Raw genomic sequence first — 25,966 nt, forward strand, 5'->3', positions numbered from 1 at the left:
TGTTAACATTGAAATATGTGGTAACCACTCATTCGAGGTAAGGGTAGTTTAGAAAATTAGTGTAAGTTTAAACTCCGAAAAGTTCAGGGCATATAAACGTTGAAAATATGCCGCACTGCCCTACATTTTGACCTTTGAAAAAAATTGTAGTGCATATGAACTTTCAATTCCAGAATAAGATTTTTTTACAATTACATAGTAAAAGTGGTACAGTTTCAGCTGTAAAAAGAGTTCCTATGGGAAATGGCATTGTCAATATTTACAGAAATGCAACCTATGTTCATAAATGAAAATGAAACTTCTCCTATAACATTGATGGGTTACTCCTATGGGTTAGAATAACATGTACGAATATATATATTTTACCACTTTTTACAGTAGAAAATGCCTTTACCAAGTCAGGAATATGACAGCTGTTCTCATTCGTTTGATGTGTTTGAGCATTTGTTTTTGCCAATTGGTAAATGACTTTCTTTGGAGTTCGGTTTTTGTGTTACTTTACTTTTTTCTATATTTTTCACATTGTTTAAAATTATAACCATGCGATAAAATATTTAACACACCTTTTTAAACCACCACAATCCCCTCTCCATCCATCTGATCATATATATACGAACCTGATTGATTAAATAACGCCAACGAATCCGTAAATGACTTCTCAATTTTCGACAACGAATCCGCAAATGACTTCTTAGTTTCCGACAATTCACTTCTTGTTTCATTAAGTTCGAGTTGATTCTGTTTAATGATATCGCTTAATTCTTCAATTTTGCATGACCAAAGTCTCATTGTGTTTTCAAGTTCATTGTTTTGCTTTTTCAAGACAGAGGTTTCTATTTCATCATAAATTACTCTTTTTAGAAGAGTATGGCTATTTCCTTTCATGACTTCAAATTCCGCTTTGAAGTCTAAGATTTCTGTTCGCTTAGATCCATCCTTCTTCGAACTAAGAACAAACACAAATTCATTATCGCAGAATGAAATAAAATAAAATATCACAACTAACCACGTTTTCATTTTACCAAATTTAACTTGTAGATAATCGTTATAGAATGTACATCAACGAGAGATTACTTCATCATGTGTAAAGAGCATACGCTATATATTGCATCAAGGCAGTCGAGATGTTTTAAAGGCGTTCTATTTCTATCTTCCAGATGATTGGCCTTCATGTTGCACTGAACTTTCACATATCACCTCTTAAGAGTACGATATTAATAAGTAGAAAGTACTTTTGATTTCATTCATGAAAGGCGGATTAAAGAAAACTCATTGATATTGTAATATTAAGAGGTGGTATATTTCAAATGTTGTAACTACAGTTCTGCCCCCTTTTCACCAAATTTGACTAATCATCGTTGAGCAAGATCTGCTTTTTCATTCAGAGTACCCGAGCTCACTCCTAGCTTTGGTGGGGTTCGTGTTGCTCAGTATTCAGTTTTCAATGTTGTTTTTGTACATTTATGACTATTTGGTTGGTAGTTTTGGAACATTTGGAATATATCCGTCGTCACTTGTGAATAGATATTGAATGAAGGGCAACCAAATAGTGATGGCGTCGGCACGAATAACTAATAGTAGGGTGCCCAGTATCGACGAAGGTGTCCAGTTAACGAGTTTAAGTTAACGGATAACACACGACTCTCTCTCTCTCTCTCTATATATATATATCAAACTATTGAAAATCATTATATTTTCCAATCATGAATGTCGTCGTAAGCTCACATGATCACATTTTTTTCAAAATTTGACCATACAGGCCATCTTAAACACGAAAAATAAATTGCTCTATGTGTTTTTTTGTTCAAAATATACTTATAATAAAGCTTAAAATTTAATTGATCATGGAACGAAAGCTGAAATAATTTATGTTATTTCAGTATAAGTATTTCATGATTTTAGTAAGACTATTTTTTAGTTTTAAAGGATAACCCGAATGATTTCTCTGATTTGTCAACCTTTCTAATTGTGACATCGATGAATCAATAGATACAGCACGAGACCTTGTTGTTAGGTTGAATGATCTGAAATCAAAACTCAAAACAGATAATAGTGACCAAATGAAATTGAGCGTAAAATTGGCCACAATTTAAAATTCCTCCCTTGTCAAATTTCCTCCTTGTGAATATACATTTAACTGAACAATATGTAATAAAAGCTTCATAAATTTGATGTCTACTCATACAGCATACAGCAAAACTACCCTACCTTGTACTCTTCGGATGAGAAAATACAAATGTCTTGTTTCTGTCTATCTCGAGGGTCAGATGTCATATGAATTTCTGCATGATTGAGTTTTTATTTGTAAGGAGAAATTTGTGTTTTCAAAGGGTTGCATTTTCTTCGAACAAAATGTATCATGTACTGACATTGGGACGCATTTTTCATTAGGAATTATTGAATTCAAAAATTCAATAGTTTGGTAAACAATTGATTTATACAAAAGACCATATCAATGATAATTCATGTCAGCACAGAGGTGCTGACTACTGGGCTGGTGATACCCTCGTGGAATTAAAACTTCACAAGCAGTGGCATCGTCCCTGTGGTTGTAAACGAACTCATCAGAGATTTTCTTATAAAGCGCATAGTATATTTGGTTAGAAACTATAACCTTTTTGTACTTTAATGTTTGTCACTCTTATTGTATCTTAAGTATGGTATCAAAGAATGAGAATAAGTGAATAAACTTATGTCAAACACTCTTTCTGTTTTATTTCATGAGACTGCATGCTTCAAACTTTGTTGTTTGAAAAACTACTTGCCTACTTCCTTATATATGTTATAGTGATGTTAAGTACATGGGATAAACAGATACTCAACTATAAAGAATAACATAAAATAAGTAATATATTTGTTTTTTCTTAAGAAACACTAATGAAGTATAGGAAAAGTATAATTGCAAACAATATTTCTTTATTAGACAACTACACAATCTTAGTACATGTTTAGTAATACAATGGTGTTTTGTTCAATCTTGTACAACCTCTAGTTGTTTTTCATCCTTAACAAATATACAACAAGTACACACACATACAGAGCATTAAAAGTTTAGTGCAACTTTAAATTGATTGCTTTATTGTATCCTAAGCCTTTAAATTCACAAGGCTTGTTCATCCTATCATGGACATTTTCTTGATGCAGTGACTGTTCGGAGTATTCTACAGTTGTCTTCCACTACTCAATTAAAAACCAAGGCATTTTCTGACATTAGGGTCTTTCAACTGTTCTTATTTGAAGGTTGCCAACCTTATCGAAGGAATTCTTTTGTTTTCCTTTTAAATGAACTCCCAACACGGTTATGATTATTGGTTACTTCAACCTTAACGATATGCTTAAAATGGTAGTTTTGATATAACGTTTAATGTTTTACTTTTACGTGGCATCCATCTTAGATTTTGACATGAGCGTCACTAATGAGTCTTATGTAGACAAAACGCGCGTCTGACGTACTAATTACACAACTGGGTCGGTGCCACTGCTGGTGGACGTTTCTAGGTTTTCTGTTTACAAGACTTTGAATTTTTCGAAAAATTAAGGATTTTTTTTAAATCCCAGGCATAGATTACCTTAGCCATATTTGGCACAACTTTTTTGAATTTCGGAACAATGCTCTTCATATTTGTACTTGTTTGTCTTTATAAATATTTTGATATGAGCGTCACTGATGAGTCTTATGTAGACGAAATGCGCGTCTGGCGTACTGAATTATAATCCTGGTACCTTTGATGACTAATTAGACATCTTCAAGCACTCTTTAACAAAGATATTATAATAAAAGAAGATGTGGTATGATTGCCAATGAGACAATTGTTTTCACTTATTTTTAAGCGTTTCAATATGGATCACATTAAGGAATTAATTGCCATGTAGTTTTTTTATGTAAGCACAGACAAGTTTTATTGACACGAACAAATTAGTGTAAAGCGGCGCCTTTTGATATCATGGAAATTGGCATTAAATTGAAAAGTGTTAAATTTTATCAACGTAGGAACATGAGTAAAATTAATTTATGAGTTATTGAAAAAAGATAATGTTGTCCTTCACTTCTTTTCTAATTCTCATTTAATTTTTTTTTTAACACAAGGCCCTTTGTTCCAAAACCCACCACAAAAACAACAATGTTAAACACAGACGTTTAAGTGAAATACAGGACTATATGCATGTATCATTTGTGTACAGTCACCAAACTAAGATAGTCATGAATATTAGAATAGAATAGAAATGGGGAATTTGTCAAAGAGACAACAACCGTATCAAAAGCAGCAAAATACAAAATGAGGCGGGTTTCAACTGGCTTCTAACCAGTAATGTTTACAAGCTATTATACTTGGAAAATAGCAATTTTTTGTTTTGATCGCATGCTAGATTACTCGAAAAAAAGGTCTACGTTCGAAAAACAAGTGGACCAATTTAAGCGAAAAAAACTCTTTTCATTTTGTGTATCAGTATTCATAAATTTACTGTATAAAAAAGTATAGAGGACATTGTTTTTGTTTCAAATACAGAATGAATTAGCGTTTTTTGGGTTTTAAATTTTTGCAGAACTGGTAACCATCTGATGCTCTATTGAATGAAAAATACATCTTTGTTGTTGTCTTGGAACAAGGATGACTGAGTTCCATCTATACAATCACCTTTCAGTGTACAGACATTTGTTTTCTTGTCATACTCTGCAGCTGTACAGGCTGTATTTGTAAAGCACATAACTGTACACTGAATGCGGTTGTTCGCTTCAGATGTTCCTATGGCAGGACCTAAATATCCGTGCCCGATATGTCCACATGCATCGGCAGTCCTTGATAAACCTTAAATAGAAATGATTATCAATTGTTAAATCTATTTGGATATAGATTGAAACAATACGCCAGCCTAAATGCAAGATACCTACTTTAAATAACATCTTATATCAACCAATTTTATAGTTATTGTCCCCTTCCCCTTTCGAGGAGACAAAACGTCTGTCTAAATTTCAAACACCTGCAGGGCATGTCATATCTTCCTGTAATATAGTAAGGGATCCCCTCCCGAAGAGACAAAACGTCTATCTAAATATCAGACACCTGCAGGGTATGTCATATCCTCCGGTTATAAAGTTAGGGATCCCCTCCCGAGGAGACAAAACGTCAGTGTAAACATCAGTCACCTGCAGGGCATGTCATATCTTCCTGTTATATAGTTAGGAAACCCCTCCCGAGGAGATCAAACGTCTGTCTAAATATCAGACACCTGCAGGTTATGTCATATCCTTGATATTAGACACCTGCAGCGGATGTCATATCTTCCTGTTATATAGTAAGGGATCCCCTCCCGAGGAGACAAAACGTCTGTCTAAATATAAGACACCTGCAGGGTATGTCATATCTTCCTGTAATATAGTTAGGGATCCTCTACCGAGGAGTCGAAACGTTTGTCTAAATATGAGACACCTGCAGGGGATGTCATATCCTCCGGTTATATAGTTAGGGATACCCTCCCGAGGAGACAAAACGTCAGTCTAAATATAAGACACCTGCAGGGCATGTCATATCTTCCTGTAATATAGTTAGGGATCCCCTCCAGAGGAGACCAAACGTCTGTCTAAATATAAGACAGCTGCAGGGTATGTCATATCCGCATGTTATATAGTTTTTACGTTTGAAGTTGGATTCATAACAAACTGGACATATATATATTACAGTTAATTGCTATTAATAAGTATTACAATATGCATTTTGTTTTAATGAATTATCAGTATTTAGTTTTAATATAATCTTAAAGCAATCCTAATTCTAGCTCACTTTTTAAATTATAGTTTTTCATAGTTATCAAAAGTACCAGGATTCATGTGTGACGTCATGCTGTTTCTAAATTTTATAAATTCAAATGTAGCATAACGTTTGCCTTTTCGCCATCGTATGTGACGTCATTTTTTTAATTGCGTTAACGCCTGGACTGATTCTGGTATGTCTATGCTGTATTGAACTTGGCATCATTCCCGATGAAACAAAACGCCTGTCTTAATATCATAAACCAGGAGCGTATGTCATATACTCCGGTCATATAGTTAGTGATCCCCTCTTCAAGTGTAGAGAAAAACGCCTGTCTACATATCAGACACTTGAAGGGGAAGTTATATCCTACAATTATATAGTTAGACCCCCCTCTTAGCGCCTGTATAAATCAGATTCCATCAAGGAACGTCACATCCTATGGTTAAATAGTTAGTGACCCCCCCCCCCCCTCACACTGACAAGACTAAACGCCTGTCTTAATATAAGACACCTGCAGGGGATGTCATATCCTCCGTTTATATAGTTAGTGATCCCCCTCCCAAGGAAACAAAATGCCTGTCTAAACAAATGTGAAAGGTGGACTATTTGTTGTATGCTTAACATCTATTGGTTAATACTGCATGCATGTTCGGAACAAAAAAAAGGGGTTAACATCTTATTATGTTTTACTTGGATTACTTTGTGGATTTATGCTCACTACAGCTACAAAAGAAAGGGTAAATTTGAATGCATTTTGAACACTATAATGGATTTTAACGTTTCAGCGCACTATACCATACACCAACTAATTGAATGTTATTTTAACCGGATTAAATATTCGTTCTTCCCACTGACCATATAACTCATTGATGTTGCATGATTATAATGTATACTATTTTTTTCTGATTACCTGATTCAGTCATTCTGTATACTGGATCACCCTGCACCTCTACCTCACAAATTCCTAGACTTTCCATATCCTTACGTTTAATCCTAACAAACCTCCCTCTTGTGTTGGGAGGGCACGTTATAATGATTCTGTGGCTTGCTATTGCCTGATAGTGACAGTGAAATACGTCTCCCTCATCTAAACTGTTCCATCTATTACATGTACATGCTGGCATGATAACTTCAACATCAAAGTTTGTCAGTGTGTTAGCTGAAAAGCGATCAAGCATAAGAGCAAGTTATATATACATGTATTTCTATTACATATTTATCATATTAGATGGTTACTAATGTGACAAGTATCTTCTTAGTAAGGTAAGTATTTGATTGGCGAAAAAAGTACCAACTAAATGAGGTAAGTATTTGTTTTGTTGGAAAAGTATCTTCACAGTACAAGTAGTAATTGGATTATTGGAGAAATGTCCACAAGGTAAATTTAATTTCAGATGATTTGAGACAGATACCAACAACTTGTTTGTTGAGACAAGTGTCTTCAAAGTTAGGTAAGTATTTGGTTCGTTGAGACAAGTATCTACAAAGTTAGGTACGTATTTGCATTAGATCGTTGAGACAAGTATCTATAAAGGTATGTAAGTATTTGGTTCGTTGTGACAAGTATCTATAAAGTTAGGTAAGTATTTGGTTCGTTGAGAAAAGTATCTATAAAGTTAGGTAGGTATTTGGTTCGTTGGGACAAGTATCTATAAAGTTAGGTAAGTATTTGGTTCGTTGAGACAAGTATCTATAAAGTTAGGTAAGTATTTGGTTCGTTGAGACAAGTTTCTATAAAGTTAGGTAAGTATTTGGTTCGTTGAGACAAGTTTCTATAAAGTTAGGTAAGTATTTGGTTCGTTGAGACAAGTTTCTATAAAGTTAGGTAGGAATTTGGTTCGTTGAGACAAGTTTCTATAAAGTTAGGTAAGTATTTGGTTCGTTGAGACAAGTTTCTATAAAGTTAGGTAAGTATTTGGTTTATTTGACAAATGTCCACAAAGTAAGTTAAATTTAAGGTGAGTTGAGACAAGTTTCAACAAAGTAAAGTTACTATGTAGTTGTTTAGAAAAGTACCAACTTAGGCAGGTTTGTATTTGGGTCGTTTGGCTAATATTCACAAAATAAGGATACTTTTATGTGAGTTAAGACAAGTAACAAGTAAGTAAGTAAAGTAAGTGTTTCGTGTGATGAGACGATCTTCTACCAAGTTAGGTGCCATTTTTTTGCCGAGACAAGTTTCCAATAAATAAGATATGTATTTGGGTCGCTGAGACAAGTATCTACTAAGTATGATAATTAATTTGTTCGTTTAGACAAATATCCGTAAAGCATGGTAAGTATTTTGTTCGTTGAGAATTATTCACTTACTACGGTTACAATTTGCTCTTTGAGATAAGTAAGTATCCACTGCGAAAGGTTAATATTTGGTTCGGTTAGTCAAGTTTCCAATAAATAAGATAAGTATTTGGTTCGTTGAAACAAGTCTCCACAACATAATGTAATATTTGTGTCGTTAAAACAGGTCTCCACTTAGTAAAGTTAATATTTGTTTTGCGGAGACACGTATCTACTAAGTAAGGTTTAAAATCATTTGTTGAGACAAGTCTCCACTTATTAAGGTTAATGATAGGTTCGTTGATACAAATCTCCTGTAATTAAGACAAGTGTGTGTTTAGTTGAGACTAGTGTCTACAAAAGAAGATTAGTATTTTGGATTGTTTAGACAAGTGTCTACAATGTCGGATAAATATTTTGGTTTGTTTAGAAAAGTGTCTACAATGTAGGATAACTATTTTGGTTTGTTGAGACAAGTAGTTAGTGAGTAAAATGTACTTGGGTCGATCAAGACAAGTATATACTTAGCAATTTTTGTATTTGGTTAATAGAGACACGTATTTTCTAAGTAAGACTAGTATTTAGTTTGTTGATTAAAGTCGTCACAACTTAAGGTTAATATTGGGTACGTTGAGACAGGTATTCAATTAGGAAGGTTTTTCTTTTTGTTATGTGCTAAAATTTTAGAAATACTTCTTCGAATGAACGAAAATATTAAAGGTATTACAATTGAAGACTCCGAATTTCAATGTCACAATATCCTTCTTCAATAATAGCACGATGTCAAATCGGGGACTTTTATAGCTGACTATGCGGTATGGGTTTTGCTCATTGTTGAAGGCCGTACGGTGACCGACAGTTGTTAATGTCTGTGTCATTTTGGTCTTTTGTGGATAGTTGTCTCATTGGCAATCATACCACATCTTCTTTTTTACCTATTTTCAATATATTCTGAGAAACTTTTTGACTTATTATATATTATATTATATTTTGTAGTGTACAGACTCATATTACATGATCCATCGCCCTCTACATAATTAAAGTTTCACAAAATATTTTCTGTACGGACTCGTCAGTAACCATAGAACACATTTTCTGGACATGTCCAAAACGAGTTGATGTTTAAAAGTTCAAATTGAACTACCAATTACTTAGATATAGACTTAAAAGGGATAGTAGAAAAAACGGGAAAAAAACTACATCTGAAACTTTATAATATTATTTACTTAATAGTATATACACAGAACAAACATAAAAAATTGGACAGGTATATATTGTAACTTTGAAAAATTATCTTAAAGGAAATAAGTTTAGTGACAAAATAATATTTCATAATTATAAAACAGTGCAAAGAGCTGCTCGTGTTGGGACCCCTGGCTCAACTTATATAAAAATCATACAAGTAAATGTTTACGTAATGAAAATATCTTCACGATCCAGGCTGCCTAGGTTTTTTTTTTTTTACCATTTTCATTTATTTATAAGTTCTACATATGATTAAAAAAATCAACTATCTGTATTTGTTCTTGATTTTGCAGATGTACTATGTACGTAATACAAGTCACAAATGTATACATAGCTGTATTCCAAGTACCGTATGTCGGCTATCTATAATTGGATTTTATATGTACCCCTTTATCTTTCACTATAACAAGTTTGCTTGAGTCAACTCAAGGGTTGGTATAAAATCCAGAAAATAGAGTGGCCGTGACGAATTCATTTAAAGAGGACCTTTTATGGAGCTATTGCTATGGTTAAAACAGACTTTTTAACTGTTACAGTCCAAACGTTGCATAGTTTTGGGACGACACCTTTTCAAAATCCTGATCTGCATCTAAGTGGGTTACTTATAGTCATATTACAGATGCATATTAGGTTATCAGCACTTTTGAATATAAACTGTTCAAGTAAAATTCGTGCTCTATTTTTAAACGAATATTTGTTTTGTTTGGTTAAAATTGTTTTCCAACATACGACAAAATTATTTTTATGTCTACCTGTGCGAATTTCAAACGCGCTATTTTACACCAGTAATGAAAACCTTCTATCATTTATGGGTAGACTTTACATAGATAAATTCAGCGTATTTGACGTGAAACTGTACTTATGTATCCCGTCATACTTTAAAGCACAACATTATTTAATTTATTATTATTACTTTTACTGTTAAGTCTGTTTTTGTTATATAAACTTTACGTAAGTCTTCATTTATGTATGCCGTCATACGACAAAATTATTTTTATGTCTACCTGTGCGAATTTCATACGCACATTTTTAAACCAGTAATGAAACCTTCCATCATTATGGGTAGACTTTACATAGATAAATTCAGCCGTATAAGAAAAGCAAAATGAGAATGTTAAATTAATGTATGCCTTTTTGTGCTTCTTTGTTACATTTGTTGTTTATGTAGAGATATTAAGATGATAACACAATATTGACTGTTGTACCCCTATTTTTGACATTTTTACTCTTTGAGTATGTTTGTTTTGTTCATGCATCGTTGACAATTTAATGGAATTTGATGCGACTGTCATATAAGTGAGAGGTTTAGCTAGCTATAAAACCAGGTTCAATCCACCATTTTCTACATTAGAAAATGCCTGTACCAAGTCAGGAATATGACAGTTGTTACCCATTCGTTTGATGTGTTTGGACTTTTGATTTTGCCTTTTGATTTTTGATTTTCCTTTTTGAATTTTCCTCGGAGTTCGGTATTTTTGTGTTTTCACTTTTTACTTTATTTACTTACTTAATAGAGGTATTTTTAGAAAAAAGAAAAAAGTAAGACTTACGACAACAATCTGTGCGTCCATAAATATCTATAACACTGATATCATAAACATTCTGTAGATCGACTGCCCACCATGACTGCTGATTAACGTTAATGTCTGAATGTGCACACAAAAAATCGCTACCTGTCCATACTGTCTTTTCTCCATCAACAGCATATGTAGAGTTACAACACAGATAATCTTTTCCCTCGCTAAGTTTAGGATCATAGATTGAAGACATCTTTGTAGGTTTCTTTAATGCAATATTCACATCAGCCATTACTAAAACGAAACGAAATACATGTTATATAGATATAAGAAAATAATGTATGTGGGCCAATCAGACAACTCTCCATCAATGTCACAATTGGTTTAAACAGACACATATAATTGCAGACAAAAAGGTAAGGGTGAAAATTGGTACATCCCAAAACAAGTGAAATGCACAAAACCCAAACTTTGCTAAAAACTTTACCTATAATGTTTCTATCAAATTGTACTTCAAACACATTTCTACACAAAATAATTACACTTATCATCTATTCTCTGTCACATTCCCCACCACATTTACAAAGTGCTGTACATAACAGAATGGCCTTCACACATTTGCATCGTCCACGACATTTCATTTCAATTTTACAGCCACATTTTATCAGCTCATTACAACAGGCTGAAGTTTGTTGCAAGAATGTCTAATAGGGTATCCACATCTGTGTTTTGGCTTTCTGTCATCCTCTTTCACTCGGTGAACCTACTTGGGGAGAAGATTCTAGAAATTTCCCCCTATAGTAGGGTGCCCAGTATCGAAAAAGACGTCTAGTTAACGAGTTTAAGTTAACGGATAACACACGGCTATATTTATATGCAAATTATAGGAAAATCATTATATTTTCCAATCATGAATGTCGTCGTAAGCTTCCGTGGTCACGTTTTTCAAAATTTTGTGGTTTCTTAGGGTATCCAAAGATACCTAATCATACAGGCTATCTTCAATACGAAAAATCAAATTATTGCGTTTGTGTTATTTTTTCAAACGATACTTATCTTTGTTCCTTTGGTATTTCAACCAAAGATGAAGAACTGGATCTTCCATCACTGTATTGGATACCTTAACTACATAAGTGTCCTTACAAACAACGGTATATTGCTGGGTCTTCCAAGTGCTCCACGAAACCCCTTTCTAAATTATTAACATCCATCTTATCAGCAATCAAAAAACGGGCTTCAAAGTTATTGTGAAACTGCCTATTCCAGAGGTGGCGTCAATCAGATGTGGATACTTAAAAATTCCAAAGATCTCTTAGAGTACATACAATCTAACTCTCTTTCATCTTGTAACAGTATTAAAACATTTGACTTTTCTACTCTTTACACTAGTATTCCACATTCCAAACTAAAAGACAAATTAAAAGAGTTGGTATTACTTTGCTTCATAAAAAAGAATGGCCAACGTAGATACCAGTATCTTGTCTTAGGGAGGGATAAATCCTACTTTGTAAAGAATCACTCTGATTCAAACAAAAAATTCTCTGAAACCGATATTATCAAGATGCTTGATTTCTTGATTGACAACATATTTGTTACGTTCGGAGGACGTGTTTTTCAACAGACTGTCGGCATCCCAATGGGCACAAACTGTGCCCCTCTACTTGCTGACTTGTTTCTTTATTATTATGAGGCTGACTTCATGCAGGAACTTCTTCATATCTTGACTTACATCTAGAAATTGACAATGAGGGTCGGTTGAAGACAAAACTTTACGACAAAAGAGATGATTTCAGCTTTCCAATTGTGAACTTTCCATTTCTAAGTAGCAACATTCCAGCAGCACCTGCATACGGGGTATATATCTCCCAATTGATACGATATTCCCGTGCTTGCGTTTCCTATCATGATTTTCTTGATAGAGGGTTACTGCTCACAAGGAAGCTATTAAACCAAGAGTTCCAAATGGTGAAGTTGAAATCATCCCTTCGTAAATTTTACGGACGCCATCACGAGTTGGTTGACCGTTATGGAAAAAGCCTTTCACAAATGATATCAGATATGTTCCTTACGTCGTAACTACAATCCCCTTCCCTTTCATGAATTTGACCTACCGAATTAGACTATTTACCGGATTTGTAATCACATAAGCAACACGACGGGTGCTGCATGTGAAGCAGGATCTGCTTACCCTTCCGGAGCACCTGAGATCACCCCTAGTTTTTGGTGGGGTTCGTGTTGTTTATTCTTTAGTTTTCTATGTTGTGTCATGTGTACTTTTGTTTTTCTGTTTGTCTTTTTCATTTTTAGCCATGGCGTTGTCAGTTTGTTTTAGATTTACGAGTTTGACTGTCCCTTTGGTATCTTTCGTCCCTCTTTTATCATTAGCTTAGAATTTAAATTTATCATACAACGAAAGCCGAAAAGATTTATATAACTTAAGTATAGACTATTTTTTTAGCTGAAATTTACCACATTTTGAACGAAAGAAACTTTATTGCGTGTTACTTTCACGGGATTTTACTCTGATTACATCAATAAGACATGGTTCATGTGTGAGCCAAATATCTTACATGTAATGTTAATAGGTGAGAAGAAAATAGCAATTTAAAACACAAATTTAGTGCTAATTCTGTCTTTTTCAAAAACGCCTTTTCTCGTGCCGTTAATCGTTTTGTTGTTTACACTATCAGGTCATTAACTAGGACAATTGTCACTTAGTTCATTTCTCTTTTTTGCTTGTTGTATGGTTGATTTGTATAATTGGAATGGTCCAGTTAGTTTGGAGAGCGTTGTTTTGTAATTGGAATGGTCCAGTTAGTTTGGAGAGCGTTGTTTTGTAATTGGAATGGTCCAGTTAGTTTGGAGAGCGTTGTTTTGTAATTGGAAATATTTTTTTGTTTGTTTATAACTTTAATTGTTTTTTTTTTAATAGATAGGTTTGATATAAGAATAAGAATAAGAATAAGAATAAGAATACTTTATTAATCCAATTATGGACCCTTGCGGGTTTTAAATTTCATACAATGATTACAATGATTTGTTATAACAATGAAATAATAAAATGAAATACATGACACTAGAACTCTGAACAGTTATTGCATGCACATGGAATAGAAAGTAATATGGGAGACAATCAATCAATTTCTGTAAGGATTATTCCCCTTTAAACAGATATGGTGTTTTGAGTTGCATACAAATGATATGCAGCCCCAACTGATTAGATATAAGGGTATTTTTCTGCCATGTACACACAGCAACCAATTACTAGATATTTATGTATATAATTATATTTTTTGACAATTGCAGGAATATGATAAGCACCTTAGAGTTTTACTGCAGTTTGTTTATAAGCATTTACATATTAATAGAAGAAATATGCATACACATAGAGAAATGTGCACTTAAATTCAATTTTTGAATTTAAAATATATATATATAGATAAACTAAAAGAGATTTAGCCATTAACAGAATTTGTGGATCTCAATTGAAAACTCTGGATAAGAAAAATGCATAACTTTTTCAGTATATGTTGATCTTCAGTGGTCATTAACCATAAAAATTTTGATTTGCAGTCCAAGTTATTGAAATTTTGACAGTGTTCATGAGCTTGTGCAAACAGTGATTCTCTACATTGATTATACAATGAACAGTTAATTAAAAAATGAAACTCATCTTCAATATCATTATGAGAACAAAAATTACAAGTCCTCTGTGACCTTTCTATAGGTTTGTTCTTATGTCGCTCTTTTTCTACTCTTAATTGGTGAGCACTTATGCGAAATTTACATAAAATTTGTCTTGATTGAAAACTTTGAATATCAAGATATTTTTCCATTTGGAAATTACTTTTATGAGAAAAATATGTATCTAGCTTTCCATTAACATTATCTTTATCATTGAACCATGCTTTTAAAAATAATGTCTTTAACTTTTTCATAATAAGTTGTTTTAATCTATTAATTGAATAATCAATACAATATGTTTCTTTCAATTCAAGCTTTTGTAAAATAAATTTAACAGAGGAATACCATGTCATAGTGTTATTTTCATGCATATCTTTGTTACATATAATTGTAATATACAAAACAAATCGTTCGGTCACGTATCAGACTAGGAATATGGCACACATTCACAGTAAAGCCCAAAACGAATAAGGACTGAAATACAATGGGATAAGTGTTATATGTCAGGGTTCTTCTACTGAATTGCTTATAAATAAGCGAAGAATTAGCACTCAAAATCGTTATCGAGACTATGGGAGCACGGAAAGACTTTAGCTTATTGCATGATGCTTCAGACCTAGACCATCTTTGTACTGATGGTTACATTGATTGATTGTTGGTTGAAGACACAACTGCAGTTATTTTATTAGTAGTGTGCGTCTGTAAAAGTGTGTCATGCTATATATAGAAGGTCGTCAAATTCCTCACTGGAAAAAAATTCTTAAAACCATCAGGCCTTAATCAGATTTCTTGTCGAATCGATTGTACAACATCATGGTATATCAACAGTTACGATTATACATGAGGAAGTCATATTCTAACTAGCACTTCCAAGGACTCTATATCAGCTCAGAAGGAGTATAAAGTAGATGCTCGCATGGTTTCACTGGCTATTCATGTAGACAAAGAGTTCTTTGTGAAAGGAATCACGGGTAGTATAATAATAAAGTCAGTAGGTACACATGTTCTGATCTTATGCGTTCATGCAGCATGCAGCATACGCATGAGCTATGGTTTCGAACAGGCACTATAACTTGCACACAAGATTTTCGCCGCTATACTAGTATACGGTACCTGTCTACGAAATATGTAAAAGTCTCATGACCAGTGCGATGTACAACGTTATCGGCCCTGTTTAGGATCGTTATGCACACTGTTTTTTTAGTCTTGAAGGACAACTTAGATGATTTCTCCGATTTGCCAAACCTTTCCAATTATGACATCGATGAATCTATAGATGCAGCTCGAAATCTTGAATCTCAAGTCAAAACTTTAAACAGATCATTGTGCCATTAACAAATTGAGCATAAAATTGGCTGCAATTTAAACTTTCTCCCTTGTCAACCTTCCTACTTGTGAATATACTTTTTAACAATATGAAATAAGAGCCTCACGCCAGACGTAAATTTGATGTATATTAACCACCGACAGCAGGTATAGACAATAGTAAATTTGATGTCTTCCCATATAGCAAAAGTAATGGGAAATGAATAATGACTTGGTTCTGTCTATGTCGAAGGTCAGATGTCATCAATATTTCTGCAAGATTTTGTTTGTTCTTGAAATAGGGGGGAAATTGGTGTTTTCAAGGGGTTTGTCTTGCTTCGAACAAAATCTATCATGTACAGATTTACGCCTATGTCAGGCAAATGACATACGGTCAAAATGTTAATTCTCGTCTGGTTACAGTACGAAACAAAAATGACGATGTACAAGATTTAATTTTTCTGTGTGTACAGACCTAATAAATCATTATTAGCTATCGAATGAAAATTAAGCAGTCCATAATATTGTCTTAACAATAAATAAAAAATCTAATCAATTTTGAAATCGTTGGAAATATAGTAATAATCTATCTAGTGGTGATTCCGAAGGATATTTTAAAAAAAATAATTAAAAAAAACCTCTGCCATATGTTCTCTGACCATGGCGTGGTTGGTGGGCTTTAACTACAGGAGACCATAGAATGTAGTAGGTAATACTAGCATCGATCACAATTTTCTATTTGCATTTGTGTTTTTGTTCGTGTTTTGCCATGCTGAAGTCTGCTTGTCTTCATTTTATATGTTTTAATGTCTCTTTGGTTTCTCATGCCTTTTTTGTTTGCAATTGTTTGTAAAATACATCGGTGCTGTGCATACCACTCTCCCTTAATATATTTTTTGGAATACTTGTATACATTATAGTCAATTGTTGTTCATTTAGTCATCTGAATATGTAAGATGTGGTGATTTACCTGTATTTTTATTGACGTTTTGTTTTCGTAACTTTGACCCCCCCTTTTTTTCTCCGTATGCAATATTATGCAGCAAAGCTATACACAGAGCTTTATATTCAACCATGTTCGACATTTCGAAACAAATCATTTATATATACTCTTTCACATCCAATAATAGAAATTTTATATTTTCCTAAAAATTGACGAACACCTTACTGATCTCAATGATCAAAAGACGTAGAAAAAGACATTTTGTTTTCGACAAATGATTAAAATTAAGATCTAAAAAACGTCTTTATATATTACTTGTAACGAATTGAATACAAAAAATTCAAATTTAGATATTGAAATAGGTCAAGGTCACTGTTATTTAACAGCTGTTTGAACATTTCAAATTTGCCCCACCATACAAAACAGTCAATCTAAAGTTCTTTTAAGCGATAAAAGTATAAAATAAGTTCTAAATGTAGTTATAAAAGATATTTTTCTATAAATTGGTAGTTTTTATTTTACTCTGAATGCATATATTTAGGAGAAACAAGCTATCTAAATGTGACTGTGCATTTTTCATGATTTTTGCTTTGACCTTTGACCCTGATTTAATAAAAAACGTGACCACGGCAGACAATGACGACACCGCTATTTCGATGAGGCTTGTTCTCCTCTTTCAAAAGATATTAAATATAGCCGTGTGTTATTCCGTTAAGGGCATCCGATAAGTTTCTCGATTAAATGTCATTTTTATAAATTTGTAATATGTTGTAGGCCTTGGCGAGTAATAAAATAAAACACAAAATAAAACATAGGTCACCGTGCTTGTTTTCGAGAAAATTGAGGCTGAAAATTGGGGATTTGTGCAATTTTGTAAAAAAATTAGGCAATGTTAAAAAATATTTGGAGCAGATATTTTTCGTCGTAAATGATTAAGATCGGGTTCAATCTGAAGCTGTGGTAAGTGACAAAAAGGAAAAAAATAAATCACTACATGAATAACTATACAATTATTCAAGCCTTTCTTGTCATTGCGGACCAGATGCTCAAAGAAGTATTTTTTTAAACCTAAAAAAATAGAAATAAACTGTTTCTGAAAATGTCATTTTTATAATTTTTCTGCATAAATTGCATTTTGTTATGCTTTCTCCAAATCCCAAATAAAAAATATAGGTCACCGTGCTTGATTCCTATGATAAACGCGATTTATCCTAAAAATTTGGCCCCCCTTTGTAACCTCAACGTTAGCGCTAAAGTGCACGACGTCGCTGGCAGACAATTTCGACGTTATCTCTGCAAATGACCGGAGTCATTTTTCAGATGTATACATATTGCTTGAAAGTTGTAACATGTGTAAATTACTATCTATAAATTGGTAATATTGTTTCTGGAAATAAAATCATGTGAATAACAAATCCCTCTCTCTGTTTGTGGTCTAAGTGAGAAACATCTCAAGAAAAGTTATTACGGACTGTTGATAATTTTTACGACTTTTAAAATTAAAGACTCGGCAATTTAGAACTTGACATATTACAGGTACATTTACTGTACACACTCGTATATTATTTCATACCGTATCTTGACCTCTAGATTTATTTTGTTTTGTTTGGTGGGCTGCTGTTTCATTACAAATTTTCCTTAAAGTCCTTTTATTCACGCTTTAATCACTGAGAAATCCGGTTTTGTTGATACGAATTAAAAGTTAACGTCGTTTGGACAGTAAATCAAATTTAACGCGCATTGCAATTCGAATTATAATTTACGTTAGTACGTAAAACATTTTGAATGCGAATTAAACTAATTCGAATTAGTTAATGCGAATCGAATTCGAATTACGTGTGAACTCAGCATTATCCTGCAAACGGAACTTCTTTTGTACATAAATTGTAGCACATAAATTAGGCCGTTACTTTTCTCGTCTGAATTGTTTTACATTGTCATTTCGTGATCTTTTATACTATGAGCTGACTATGCGTTATGGGATTTGTTCATTGTTGAAGACCGTACGGTGACCTATAGTTATTAATTTCTGTGTCATGTTTGTCTCTTGTTGAGAGATCAACTTGTCTCATTGGCAATTATACCACATCTTCTGTTTTATGTGGTCAGAAAACAAAAGCAAAATCTTATAAAGGAGAAGTCTTCAATTTGCTAAAGAATGCTTTAATTGTCATCTTGTTTATTTTCTTTGGTTACATCTTCTGACATCAGACTCTGATTTTTCTTGAATTGAGTTTTAAATGTACGTATTGTTATGCGTTTACTTTTCTAAGTCCAAGTACCAAGTCAGGAGCCTCTAGCCTTTGTTAGTCTTGTATTATTTTAATATTAGTTTCTTGTGTACAGTTTGGAAATTAGTATGGCGATCATTATCACTGAACTAGCTAGTACAATGTATATATTTGTTTAGGGGCCATCTGAAGGACGCCTCCGGGTGCGGGAATTTCTCGTTACATTGAAGACCTGTTGGTGACCTTATGCTGTTGTTTTTTCTATGGTGGGGTTGTTGTCTCTTTGATACATTCCCCATTTCCAATCTCAATTTTATTTTGTCCAAACAATGAAACTATAACTTTGATTTTTTTTATTTGGCAAATACGATTGGATTAGTTGCGATTAAAATCCTTCTCTCATAGCGTTGGTCAATAACTATATATTTTTTCACCATAAAGCGCGTACATAAAATATCGCACGTCCATTCCTCTGTCTGTCCTTCCGGTCCTTCTGGTTAATTAAATTTTCAAGTGTACAATTCTTGTTAACTTTCTATAAAACTGATATCGTATGAACACGCTCGAAAATCAGTGCATATCAACTATTCTTTAAAAGAGTTATGCCATTCGGAAGTATTGATTATATTGGAAATTGCATTGTATTTGCTGTCATACCGTCATTTCTTTAATATATTTATAAAAAATATAAAAAAAAATAAAAAATAAACAGTTGCGCTACGATAATTTGAGTCCATTCATTAGGACTATAATAACTTGCATGAAATCAATGAGACAACATTTATTGTTATATTTAGTTTGCTCATACAAGGATTGCAAACTAATTTTCCTTTTATCTAAAATAATGAAGATTTTACATTCAGAATACTTTCATTATGATATATTTTAAGTTAAATGAAAAGGGAAGGACCAGGTAAAAGTAGCCTAATGAAAAGGAACTCCTGTTTTTATCAATAATCCTGTCTTGTCAGATCCATTATTCATGAATATTTTGACTACTTCTTGTATTAATTGAGTAGAAATTTATTTCTGTGTAGAAATAATTTGGTTACAGCAGTAAAAATACTTACCAAAACATAAAAATTAAATTAACCTTTGGAATATTAAATTAATATTAGATTATTACGGCACATAGGGACACATAGGGCCTATTTCACTGGGAGTGGACTGAGTTCTGAAAAGTGCTAAAAAGTGATTCACTATTTTTTTTACAGTATCAAAATATATTTAATAGAATTATTTTAATGATATCCACATGTAATTACAGCATATGGTGCTTGGTATAACAATAGTTTGTTCATGATAGTGTCAAAAAAGGGACGTAACTCGTGAATTAACGTCGGCCTCGCTTCGTCAGAAATATTGACACATCTAACTGGCACATTTGCGTATCTTAGCATATCAACTGGCACAAATTTGACATATCATAGTCCAAGTTATGTTACATAACATAATTTAAATTCAGCATAGCTTCCCGAGAAGTTAAGAAAGAAAATTACGATTTTAATTTTCTGTGACCAATTTTTGTCGTCAACACCTTGACTTTCAGAACACATTTGAGAGAGAAAAAAAATGAGTGTAATCCATAAATGAGTTGAGTAATATATTTCTTATATACTCAAGAATGTTCACTATAAAGGAAATTAGTTTTAATTCATGCAAAGTACTACAAATTCCAAAAAACGGGCTTAACTGTTTTTGGTAAAAATATGCCCATATATGGTAATCACATGACGTCCATTGTTGCTTTAAGAAATGGGGTCAAACCGGGGTCAGCTTTCCGACTGTATACGATATTTTGTTGAAGATCTTAAAGAAACTGTAATTTGTTTTATTTCTTATGATGTTATTAGACTGTTATCCTGTTAGAATCAATATTAATGGCGTAGAAGTTAGCATGCGGAAGAAACAGCAATTGGAGCATAAAAATTCCACATTACGTTTCTTATTACGGAACATAACACGCATAACGTCCCGTAAAAAGTGACGTATTGTGGGAATTCAAACGCTTACCGTTGTGCCAAGAGTTAACTCCCTTGAAACTGTATCGGATGCCCTTAAGGCAAATCGATAACATTTCTTGATTGGGCATCCTACTTCAGTTAAGGCTTGCCATGTAAACAGCTCGATCTAGTAAAGCCGATTCTAATGGAGGAATATTATCTATTGCTCTACTTTTCTAGTGAATAGATCTTTCCGTGCGTCGTTCACCTTCGTACATTCACTTGTTTTATCATACATCAGTATAACATATCGCTCTATTTGAAGCATGAAATTGGAAATAACATTAGGTGATGCTGTTCTACTGAATGTTTCAAACACAGGTGTAATCTCTTCAAAAGAGCTCCATTTATCCCATGCAGTTTTCCTTCCTTTGCAGATGTAAAGGAGTGCAAAAAACAAAAGTCCCCTTGAAATTAAAGATCCAGGACTTTTGGCGATGTCATGAACAGCTAAATATCTGAAATTTTTGCCAACTCCAAAAGCAATCCAAAACTCATTGACCTCAATTTCATGGACAATAGAAATTGCTATAACTACCACAGCAGTATCAACTGTCCTCAATATAACCCGTTTCAATCCTTCTTCTACAGCATCATACCCATGCATCATCATCCGTGTGTCTGCTTCTTCGTGTCTGCACGGTGATAATTTTCTTATATCTTTTGGTACAAATGTAGTCTTCATAGAACATCAGTTCCTTACGTAGTAATCACCTGTTTCTGTTCATCATACCCTCTTGCTGAAGCTACTAATTGTTCTGCAGCCGGTTGTACGAACGTTTCATTAAAGTTAACGGCTAATTAAAGTGTCATTAGCGCATCATTAACTAATGTGTCATTAAATCTGTTGTACAAATATTTTAATGAAGTAAAAGTTCATTAAACTGTCATTAAAAATCAAATTATTAAATGATGCCCATGGGGCATCATTAAGCGTTCATTAGCAATTAAAGATGGCAGCCAATGTTTTATTTGACCAACTCGGACGCCAGCGAAATGACCGTGTTTACAGGGAAAGGATTGATCACTTAGATCAAATGCGCGACGAGGAAGTTAGGAAAAGATACAGATTCAACAAAGAAAGTATAAGGTTCATTTGTAACTTACTTAGAGAAAAACTGCAGCAACCCACTAAGAGATCACAGGCTCTCTCTGTAGAGCTCCAGGTAAATTATGAAACAGTTTTCGCATACAAACCCATTTCCACCTGTCAAAATACTGTTTACTAAATGACGTCATATATCTATAACATTGGGACCGATAACGGGCACTTTTTTGGTTCCCGATCCGGTTTCTTCCATCAAATACCTGTACCCGATTAAAAAATTAAATAAACATATTTAATCAAATTCCAGGTATAACACAAATCTGTATATTACGAATGTTAGTCCGAGATTGCTTTGACGTTTGAATGCGTCTTTTTCTCCATGATTCTATAGTTTGGGCGTTGTTAGCCGACGACGGATGTTTACAACTTAGGAATTGTGGGAAATATTTAAGGGAAAACCAATATTTAATGATAGTTTAATGACGCACCCTTTATTAAATGTTCATTAGTTAATGAGCAACAAAAGTGTGCTTCGTACAACACATTTTAATGGACTCATTAACTAATATCACATTAAGAACTTAATGCATCATTTAGCCTTAATGACTCATTAAGCTAATGACACTTTCGTACAACCAGCTGCTGCTTAATATATGAACAGCTCCGTTTTATTGTCATTAACCCTAAGAAATTCCTCCCAGTTTCGTGGTACTCTTGAATCTGGTAGGACTCGTCTTATCACAGCTTTGCCTCTTTTATATCTTGTTAAGGCTTGCAAACTACTACTAGTAGTATTTTTTATAATGAACTTCGAAATGAACTTTACTCAACCATACCAAGCAAAGAAACATTTTTATCACTGCCACACTGTGAACAATTAATACAATTTTTAATTTATTTTCCAAGAAGAACAGCTAAATATATTTTACAAGCATTTACAAAACGCAGACAATTCATTTATGTAAATAATTGAACTACATGACTCTACTATGAAATGATTTAAAGATTTATATTTTTTAAGTGACTTATAGGTCCAATGGGCCGGGTGTACAACTATTGTATTGACAAATATTATTATTATATTGTATATATACACAATGTCACTATAATAAACAAATTCGTATTCGTATTCGTATTCGTAGTATTCGAGATGTACTCATCCCAAACTACATCAAGTCGACTTTCAAAACGCAACTGATCATATATTTAAGGCATGCAAATGTCGTTGAAATAGTCTTCAAATGTCTAACGTCCACGGGGTTTTCAATATATTAATGATTGATGCGCCTTTATTTACCGAAACGTCTGCATTTGGTGCCTCCTCATGCAGCTCTGTCAATCATTCCAATGGAACAAACAGGTCAGATTTTGATCCCGAAAGCATTTCTCTAAACTATTAAAAATGAGCCTTATTATTTCAAAATTGTTATGTTTTGTTAACGGTTAATTTATCATTATGACCGTATCAATGACAATATACTAGTATGCATTTTGGTCATATTGAAATATGAAACAATCCTAAAGACAATGTAGGGGTAATTTCAAATTCTAGTGTAAGTGTAATCTCCATTCGCTGAAAATATGCTTGACAGCCCTTTGTTTTGACCTTGGAAAAAAAATTAGTTAGGCATATGAACTATAAATTAGGATAATATTCTTTTCTAAACGTCATAGTCACAATGGTACAGTTTTAGCTGTAGAATGAGTTTCTAAGAGAAATTGCAATGTCCATATTTACAGAGATGCAACATCTAGACATATTGAAAATTCAGAATTAAATAAACTCATAGATACCAGGATTGAATTTTATATTTACGCCATACGCACTTTTTGTCTACAAAAGACCCATCAGTGACGCCCGAATAATGACATGTGAAATGGCTAAAGAAAGAACGAGCTTGAAGAGCATTGAGGACCAAAAATTCCTTTAAGTTTTGCCAAATTCAAATATCGTATTACAAAATTTTAATAGATATTACATCACAATATTACATCTCAACATTTAAGTTTCTAAACTATCATTTTTCACCTTTGTACAATTGCATGGGGCGTATTTAAGTAGAATGAACATTCAAACATTGTATTTTTAATAGATTAAGAATTAAGACAAAGAAATGCAGCAACTTTAAAATACATTTTGATGTTATATGAAAGGTTATTTATTCTTGACACTTATTTTGTAAAACAAAAACTGTTTCAACATACGATAGATATAGGGAGATGTGGTGTGAGTGCCGATTAGACAACTCTCCATCCAAAAACAATTTAAAAAAGTAAACCATTATAAGTCAATGTACGGCCTTCAACACGAAGCCTTGGCTAACATCGAACAACAAGCTACATGTATAAAGGGCGCCGCATTACAAGTTTAAAACCACTCAAACGGGAAAACCAACGGTGTAATCTATATAAAAAAAAATTATATATACTGTTTAATAGTACTATAATACATTACCACACGAAGTAAATATGTACAATAATCCTTTAACATAACTTGACTTCATGGCAACCTAGGGTAGTCTCTTTATAGCTTGATAAACATTCAACAGATATCAACAAACTGAATGCTCTTTTTATAATACGATTTCATCATAAGGTTTCATATTATGGTTTTCATAGGTTACTTAAAAAATATTTTGTAATAATTGCTATTTCGTTGTTATAGTCTATCGAATTTCTAACAATTTTGAAACAAATCAGTAATACAAATTTTAATAATTTACATTTTAACTACTAGTATCATTCATCACCCTTTTACAGTCGTAAGGGATTGTCATCGTATAACAAAGTTTGATTGATTTTACCAAAGCATACATTTTTTAATTAGGACTTTTGCTCAATAATTTGAATTCTGATTTAATCAATTGGAACCAAATTTATTATTTATTTCATTGAGGACAATGCCAGATTATGGGCTTAACGAGAAAATGTTCAACTGTTCCTTTTGTCAAATTTGGTCAAAACAATCAGGTCTTTGATATACGTCAAATTCATAAGTTGAAACACTGTGAATAATAGCTTAAAGTCTGTTTTCTAACTTTTTTGGATTCGAGCGTCACTGATGAGTCTTTTATGGATGGAACACGCGTCTGGCGTATATACAAAATTTAGTCCTGGTATCTATGATGAGTTTATTCAGAGACAAATTAGCTGTAAAGTAATCATTTCTTCACGATAGATATGTTGCTGTACCTGCGGAGAAAGCTTCAAACAATATTGTCTTACTACTGCGAGTGTCTTGGGAATAAATTAGCATTCATGTAATTCCACACAAAAAAACCATATATACTTATTCAATGAATGTATAACAATTATATAAATTCTTAGGACGTGTTTGTATTCTTAGCTTCTCAAAATACAATACAAAACAACGGTACATTACCAGCTCATCTGCATGTTTGACGACAGAATTGTTCATTAAAGTGACAATACAATTCTTTTCGCAGCAGAAATACTTCGAAACTGTTTACTTACGAAGTGTTTAACTAATCATTTATTAATGTACTGTGTATATACACATTTTAGGTATCAGTCATCCTAATAATTAAAGATATTAACTAGAAAGATGTTGAATCTCATTTATGACTGATACTCAAAAAACAGCTGAAAAACAGTGAAATGATCAATATGCCACTTCTACAGTGCCCTATAGACGGCTGTAATTGGAAATAACAGGACCTGGATGAAGCATTTGCGGCTGCTCTAACCACTGCTCTACAGATTCATGATAGAACCGTCCACCTACCTCTGACTCAACCGTCAATTCACAAGTAAAAGTTGGACCCACCTACTATAGCTGCAGGATGTGATCCAGACCAATGGTCAGCAGTGGAAAACAGGGATGACAATCACAGACAATGTCTTGCCCACTGCCCTTTTCTACTGTTGTGACTGACACTTATCTTTGTAATGACATTTTGCGTGACCTTAAAGGAAATGTCGCCAGTATGGTCCAAGGAC

General features: G+C 33.2%; 1 protein-coding gene across 1 annotated transcript; it reads right to left on the reverse strand.

Moving 5' to 3' along the window:
• Nucleotides 1–2,970: 2,970 nt before the first annotated feature.
• LOC134681580 (uncharacterized) lies at nucleotides 2,971–24,559 on the reverse strand. The gene is made up of 4 exons (XM_063541227.1): nucleotides 24,462–24,559; nucleotides 10,826–11,086; nucleotides 6,664–6,912; nucleotides 2,971–4,808 (listed from the first exon to the last, which is right to left on the reverse strand). The coding sequence occupies exons 1-4, from the start codon at nucleotides 24,508–24,510 to the stop codon at nucleotides 4,567–4,569; spliced, it is 801 nt and encodes a 266-aa protein (XP_063397297.1). The 5' UTR covers nucleotides 24,511–24,559; the 3' UTR covers nucleotides 2,971–4,566.
• Nucleotides 24,560–25,966: the final 1,407 nt, after the last annotated feature.

Source organism: Mytilus trossulus, chromosome 8 (assembly GCF_036588685.1).
Source record: "Mytilus trossulus isolate FHL-02 chromosome 8, PNRI_Mtr1.1.1.hap1, whole genome shotgun sequence".
Lineage (NCBI taxonomy): Eukaryota > Metazoa > Mollusca > Bivalvia > Mytilida > Mytilidae > Mytilus > Mytilus trossulus.

Excerpts from the sequence above, each read along its gene's own strand:
- LOC134681580 (XM_063541227.1), bottom strand. The coding sequence starts at position 24,510 with ATGAAGTCAAGTTATGTTAAAGGATTATTGTACATATTTACTTCGTGT. Across the intron at positions 11,087-24,461 it reads GTACATATTTACTTCGTGTG|TAATGGCTGATGTGAATATT; the intron begins GTAATGTATTAT and ends GTTTCGTTTTAG. Across the intron at positions 4,809-6,663 it reads ATACAGAATGACTGAATCAG|GTTTATCAAGGACTGCCGAT; the intron begins GTAATCAGAAAA and ends TTTCTATTTAAG.